The 7,196-nt window shown below is 42.5% G+C and overlaps 1 protein-coding gene across 2 annotated transcripts in view; it reads left to right on the plus strand.

Moving 5' to 3' along the window:
- ERCC5 (ERCC excision repair 5, endonuclease) overlaps nucleotides 1-5,588 on the plus strand; it is a 31,199-nt gene extending 25,611 nt beyond the window's left edge. The window contains exons 13-15 of one of the 2 annotated variants that reach the window (XM_046028205.1): nucleotides 1,643-1,843; nucleotides 2,975-3,049; nucleotides 4,895-5,028. In XM_046028205.1, the coding sequence (XP_045884161.1) occupies nucleotides 1,643-1,843; nucleotides 2,975-3,029 (256 nt within the window). In that variant the 3' untranslated portion in view covers nucleotides 3,030-3,049; nucleotides 4,895-5,028. Of the gene's footprint in view, nucleotides 1-1,642; nucleotides 1,844-2,964; nucleotides 3,050-4,894 lie in introns of both variants that reach the window. The other variant, XM_046028204.1, reaches the window with a different exon arrangement.
- Nucleotides 5,589-7,196: the final 1,608 nt, after the last annotated feature.

Consider the following 7,196-nt stretch of genomic DNA (forward strand, 5'->3'; position numbering starts at 1 on the left):
CCTGTCGTGTCCCCCACAGCTCAGCTGGTCGGCAGATGCCATCTTTCATCTTTCTGGCAGTGCCCGGCCCTCCCGCTTTGTGGAGGGGGAGAGTCTCTCAGTGCGATGAGTGCTCGGCATGTTGTGCTGGGTCCTCGCTGACAATCCTGCTTGCTTGCCGCGAAGATGGAAATTCAAAAGAGAGTCGGTGAGAATGATAGGTGTTCTCTTAGTGCACTCCTGGAGACGGAGACGGTATTGTAAAACTGATGGAAGGTCTTAGCTCCTCTCTGCCCTTTGATGCTGCAGAGAAGACTGCAGTTAGTCTTTTATAGTGCTAGGTGGCGCTCCTGCATCGGTGAGGTGAGACCGAGCACTTCTGCGTCTGTGTCCCTTACCCCCAAGTATGTGAAGCAGAGCAACGAGACTGAGAAAGAGAGGAGAGAGAGAGAGTTTCGTTCTTTTTAACGTTTCATGAATGTATTGATTTTTGAGGGTTTTCTTTGTTTTTAACTTTATGCTGTTCATTCTTCCTAATTGTATTAATTTTTCTGGTTATCTCTTGCCGCATTATAAGATACTTTAAACCTCAGTGGCTTCCAGCAGTCATTGGTTTTGCCTGTGAATCTGCACTTTGGCGACGCTGCGTGGGCACGTCTCGCCAGGCTCCGTGTTTGTTGGGGGCAGCTCAGCCGGGCTAGAGGATCCGCTGGTGAGGGGCCACGTGTCTGGCCAGGGGTGCTGACGTCAGCCCGGAGCTCAGCCAGAACTGTGGGCGGGGCCTCGGACCCCCTCCGTCTGGACCCCCTCACCAGCTGGAGCTTCGTCACAGCATGTCAGCTGCTTCCGAGGCAGATATTCTGAGGCTCTGGATGTGGAAACGGCAGGCTCTGAAGACCTGGCACAGCTTCCCTTCCTCCATCCCAGAGCCCACCCGGCTCAAGGGAGGGGCCACGGGCCCCACTTCTGGGTGGGAGGAGGGGCACAGAATGTGCGGCTATCTTTAATTTGCCCCGTAATTTCTGCTCACAATGCACAAACGGAAAAAGTGATAAAATATAAAGAAGAAAATGAACAGTTGTATCCTTGCTTAGAACATTGCCTAACACAGTAAAATAATAGTTGTCGTTGCTTTTATTTTAAATTGCTTTGTTTGTTTTTCTTTCTTTCCATATATGCATCTTCTCCAAAATTGAGATTTCACTTTCTGTAGAATCATGTTCTGCATTTTTAAGACATAACATGATGTTCTTGGTATTTTTACATATTATTAAATATTCTTGGGTCTGTTATTGTAGTTGATTTGAGGGAAATGATACAGATATTGACGTCATTCTCCTGGAGAGAAAGAGCCCCAGAGAAGTTGGGGGCTCTGAGGGTGACTCTCAGGCTCTGAGCACGCCAGTGCCAGCTGCGAACTCTCGAGCAGGTGGTGACTTCTGCTTGGGCTGGGTTTCTTTCTCCGTGGGGCGAGGCCGGTGGTAGGACTGCGCTCGGATAATGACCGGCGTGTATGACAGCTGACACCGAGCCAGGCGCAGAGGAAGCTCGCAGTCAGTGTTTGCCGCGGTTACTCTGGCTCATGGGATTTGTTCTGGGGCTTCAGTTTATCTGCAGCACGTCTGCCATAATGTCATGAAGTCTCGTCTCCTTTGCCTTGTAGAGAGTGGTGGCATGAAGCTCAAAAAAATAAGAAGATAAGACCTAACCCCTATGACACCAAAGTGAAAAAAAAATTGCGCAAGCTGCAGCTCACACCTGGCTTCCCCAACCCAGCTGTTGCAGACGCTTACCTCAAACCTGTGGTGGATGAGTCCAGGGGGGCATTTCTGTGGGGGAAGCCGGATCTGGACAAAATTAGAGAGTATCCTTTTACTCCTTAAAGCATAAAGGAGCACTGAGCCAAATAATGGGTTTTGTTTGAATCATAGGGAACACTTGGATCGGTTTTTTCTTAATACTTTGTTTAAGATGCTCCTTTTTCTCTCTCCTGAGGGTTTTGTTTTGTTTTGTTTTGGTGGTAAAATACACATAACAAAATTTATCATTTTAACATTTTAAGTGTACCCTTCAGTGGCATTAAATATTTTCGTATTGTTGGGCAACAATCACCAGTCACTACATCCATCCACATTCTTTTCATGTGAAAAGAACTGAAGCTCTAGATCCATTGACAACAACTCCCCATCCCCTCCCCTCAGCCCACAACCCTACTTTCTGTCTCCAGGGTTTTGAGGACTTGAGTACCTCATTCGCTCGGTATTGGTCCTTTTGTGTCTGGCTTATTTCACTGAGCACAGTGTCCTCAAGGCTCATCCGTGCTGTTGCACATGTCAGAATGCCCTTCCTTTTTAAGGCTGAATAATATTCAATTGTGTGGATATGCCACATTTTGCTTATCCATTCATCTGTTGGTAGATACTTGGGTTGCTTCCATGTTTTCGCTATTATGAATAATCTCTTTAGAGTGGAGAGGATCTTTATTTGAAATAGGTAGTGATAAGCATGCATAGATACAACCACGTAATTATTACTCATTCTGAAAGGATAGAAGAGATGATTAGTTTTATTCTTTATTATTATTTATATGTTCCTGCATGCACATTTAAATCATCATTTCGATAGATACTTAAATGTTTGCAATGGTATTAGTCTAACTACAGTTTTTTTTCTCTCGAAGTATGTACGATATCTGAAACTTGTTTTTATTCTAGTTAACCTTATCTCAGAGTAACGAGTCTTTGATATCCTAAAATGAGAGTTGGATATGTCTTATCTTAGAGGACATTGAACAGGAAACACTGCCACAGGATTATGTTGCAGTAATTTGTTTTGTCATTCTGTTCTCTTACCACTTTATTCTTTATAAATATGAAAATCTTTAGAGATACAGGGAATGGAATTATGGGTGAGTTTTTTGCACCTTTTTATTTATCACTTGTTTAAATATCTTTAAAAACATGTAGAAGCCTTAACTGCCTGCATATTTTGTCAGCGTTATTTTGGGTGGAACAGGACGAAGACAGATGAGTCTCTGTTTCCAGTATTAAAGCAACTGAATGCCCAGCAGGTAATCAACTCTTTTCCTAAGTTCAGGGTAAGGAGTGACAATAGAAAGACTGCCAGTGGCAGCTATTAAAGATCCTTTACTCTTTTATTTTAGAGCATATAACATACATTTTAAAGTTATTGCACTTTTAGATAAGAGAACAGAGGAAAACAGAAGAAGGGGAAATGGCACTTTGTCTTCATTTCTCAATTTCACTCTTAGGGTTGGACTTCAGGGTCTGTGAGTGTCTATTCTGACTTTGAAAAAAACAGGCTAATAATGGATTGCATACTGAGATGTTTATGGTTGACTATTTTAGTTTTTCAGAGCTATTTTTGGAAGTGTCCAGTCCAAAGCAAATCCTGATCATTAAATTCTCTTCAAGTGCAAATGCGCCTTCATTCTATAAATGAATCATCATTACTATGGCACATTGGCAGGAGAGTTTTTTTTAAAAGATTTTATTTATTTATTTGACAGAGATCACAAGTAGGCAGAGAGGCAGGCAGAGAGAGAGGAAGGGAAGAAGGCTTCCCATCGGGCAGAGAGCCCGATGCAGGGCTCGATCCCAGGACCCTGGGATCTTGACCTGAGCTGAAGACAAAGGCTTTAACCCACTGAGCCACCCAGGTGCCCTGAGGAGAGATTTTTGAGGAGAGATGAGGCCTTTGTATGGCTCTTTCCTGTGAGGTGGGTGTAGGTAATTGTGTCTTGCTTTATCTGCGAGTATGTTCCTACCCCAGGAACAAACTCCAAAATATATGTACAGGTAAACCACTTAGTAGAAATCAGATCATATCCTATGAAGTACATATATTTAAACCTATTGTCATTAGGTTTGGTTAATTTAGAAAAAACATAAATAAAACTGAGGTGGATGGCCTCTCTGAAAAAGTCTCCTTTGCTTATTTGATGACTTTCTATAATGTAGCCATTGTATGCCAATAGCCAAGGAAAGCTTATTGGCTTCGTGACTGATTACTCCTTAATTTCAGATAAGTTTTTTGTAATATGTTTCTTCCTTTACATTAAAGAAGTTAATATAAATTTATTTCCTCAAAATTAGGAAGTGAAAAAAGTGAATTAAAATGATCCATTATTTACTTTTTCTGATACAGATATTAACATTTAGCTTTATTTTCTTTTATTTCCCCCCTCCTTTGCACATATATTTGTTATCATACATCAATGCAATTTGATCTAACTCCCCCCTCGTACTTATTAACATAAGACTCTTTTTTCTGTATATTGCATGGTTCTCATAATTTCAAATGACCAGATTACATTGCATCAAAGAGATTTCACTTACAGGTTCAGTTCACTTAAGTGGACCCTTGATTTTCAGGTTTTCATACATAATGCTGGGATGAACATTAGGCATAAAACTTTCTTCACATATAACTATTATTTGAATAACATCTTGCTAAAAGTGGATTTGCTAAATAAAGGACATGACCATGTCCCAGTATGCAGTGCGGTTGCCTTCTCAACGTACCACACGATGACCATGTTTTTAAGAGAAGGGAAGAGTGGAATTTAGAAACAGACCCCATGAAACTGTGCTGCTCCAAAACAAGATGGCATGTTTGGCTACTGAAAAACACCTGACCGACTCTCTGAGTGCCTGGGAAGAGGGTTCTTATTGGAGATGTGGACGGAGGGCTTCAAGTCTGGTCTAGAAAATAAAATTTATTCTCAGTAAATCCTGGGGGAGAGATCTGGCTTTTGAGAGATGAGGAATGCACATTCTCTGAAAGAGTCATCCAAAGCTAGTGACCAAGGTGGAGAGCTCTTTGATTTGCTTCAGAAAGTTGACCGACTGGCCTGACTTTTTTTTTTTTATTATTTCATTTCATTTTTTTTTAGACGCAGCTCCGAATTGATTCTTTCTTTAGATTAGCTCAACAGGAGAGACAAGATGCTAAGGGTATTAGGAGCCAGAGACTTAACAGAGCTGTGACATGTATGCTGAGAAAAGAGAGAGAAGCAGCAGCCAGCGAAATAGAAGCAGTGTCTGTTGCCATGGAGAACGATTTTGAGTTCCCCGATAAGGCAAAAGGAAAAACCCAGAAGAGAAGCATAGCAAATAAATGGAAAGAGTCATCAAGCCCGAAAAGAAAGAGGCTTTCAGATTCTAAGCAAGAGAGTAAATGTGGCAGATTTTTGGGGGGGGCCTGCCTCTCGCCATCATCTGGGACCTCTTCAGGGGAGGACTGTGAATGTGTGTCTTCAGTGAACATGCCACAGGAGAGAGCGGCCCCAGAGGTACCCGCTAGCCGCCCGGGTCTGCAGAGCACAGCGACCCCTGCTCCTGCCAGGGACCAAGATGCCAGCAGCAGCAGCTCTAGTGATGATGCCGGTGGGAGATTCGCACCAGTGCTGGTGACCGCCAGATCTGTGTTTGGGAGGAGAAAGGGGAAGCGGAGAGGTACAAGAGGAAGAAAGGGAAAAAACCAATTAATTTAAAAATCATGTATTCTCCATCATCGGGTGCAGCTTAACATCTCGTAATGAATTTGTCATGAGGAAATAATACAATTAAAAGCATTTCCCCGATTTTCGTATTGTGTGTTTTTTTAAACTATGGATGCAAAACTTGACATTTATTTTCCCACGTGTTACACTTCTCTAGTGTTTTACGTGTCATTGACTATTTCCTTGTATTTAGTCTTTGCTGGTGTTTCTATTATCGTACAACGTCTGATGCTCTCTGCATTAACAAAAAGAAAAAAGATTTCTGTTGATCAGTAGTCACTGTCAATCAGCATTCCCTCTGACTTTCTGACCCAGATGAAAAAGGGTATATCCGAATTTCTTATTCCGTAAGAGTGGCTGTTTCCCACACCTACATGAGTCCTGCCCCCTGCTGCTTCCCATTTTTCCTCAGGGTCCACTTAAAAGGACAGCAGGAGGGAAGCTCACTGACTCTGAAGAGTATGTTTGCTGCGGTTATAGCAAGATAACTAGGAAACCTAGATGGGGTGCGTGATTTCCCCTGTGAGCATTAACCAAATATGGACCTCTCTCCCATAATGTTTGTCTTTTAAAATACGTTAGTTGTCACGAGCTGACTTCTGTGTCCATGGCTGTGGGAACTCAGGGCTGTGGTTGAACCAGTGTTGGCGGGCCACTGTTAGGAGCGGCTTCCAAGGGTTGGTTATTGTTAACGGAGACGTTCGTTCTGAGCGGCATAGCTTGGGTTAGTTTATTCTTCCTCCAGCTCCCACTCTCAGAACAGCAATTCCCAAAATTTGATTGCTTACAGTTACGAACAGTGTGAGGAGATCGTTGCCAATTACCTTGAGCTTGGGTTCTTTGGCCTTCAGAGCGACTGTCTACCCAAGTCTGTGTCTTTTCTGACATCTTTGGTATTTCCATCTTTACTAATTTTCTTCCCTCCACCTCCAAATAACTGAAATCTTCCGTACGCCCCCCTCCCCCCCATGAATACTAAGCGCAGATATCTTTCAACAACCTTGTACTGACTGTTGGATGCCTTTTTTTAGGCTTTCATTTATATTTACTTCTCAGCCCAACTTCTCAGATACTTGGTCTATAGCTGCGTTTCTTTGCTTTTTTATTTATTCTTTCCTAATTGGAAATATCTCCTCTGTTTGTACCAGTCTTCTCTAGCAGTTTGCTCCTAGAGTTGACAATGACTTCCATGTAAATAACCTCCGATCTTTTTTTAATGCTACTTCTCTCTGGAGGTATTTGAAGCAGAACACTTTTCTTGAGGGGATGGAGTAGGGAGACAATAACTTTTTCATCTTATTCTCATTTTTCAAAGCTACTTATAATGGGAGTTTTCTGCATATATGTTTGTAAGTAATACTCTTGTTGAGATTGAATTTTGTTGCCTTTCATAGACGGTTTACATTTGTTTTGCACTACACTAGTTGGGTAAAGGCTGAGCTGCTTGTAGCAAAGAGATGTTCATATACAACGGTCTACATAAGCTGGACTGTTATTTATCTCTTACTCAACAGGCTGGCCAATCTGAGCTGGTTAGGCAGCTGTCCACCATGAGGTCATTCAGGGTCCCGAGTTCAGCCATCTCCTAGGCTGCTGTCTTGCTTGAATGGTCTAGGTCATTGCTGTATCTGCATTTCAACCTGCTGGAAGAGGAAAGAACCAAAGCCCTGACAAGCAGAATGTCCTTTGTGAA

The sequence above is a fragment of the Meles meles genome, chromosome 14 (genome assembly GCF_922984935.1).
Source record: "Meles meles chromosome 14, mMelMel3.1 paternal haplotype, whole genome shotgun sequence".
NCBI lineage: Eukaryota > Metazoa > Chordata > Mammalia > Carnivora > Mustelidae > Meles > Meles meles.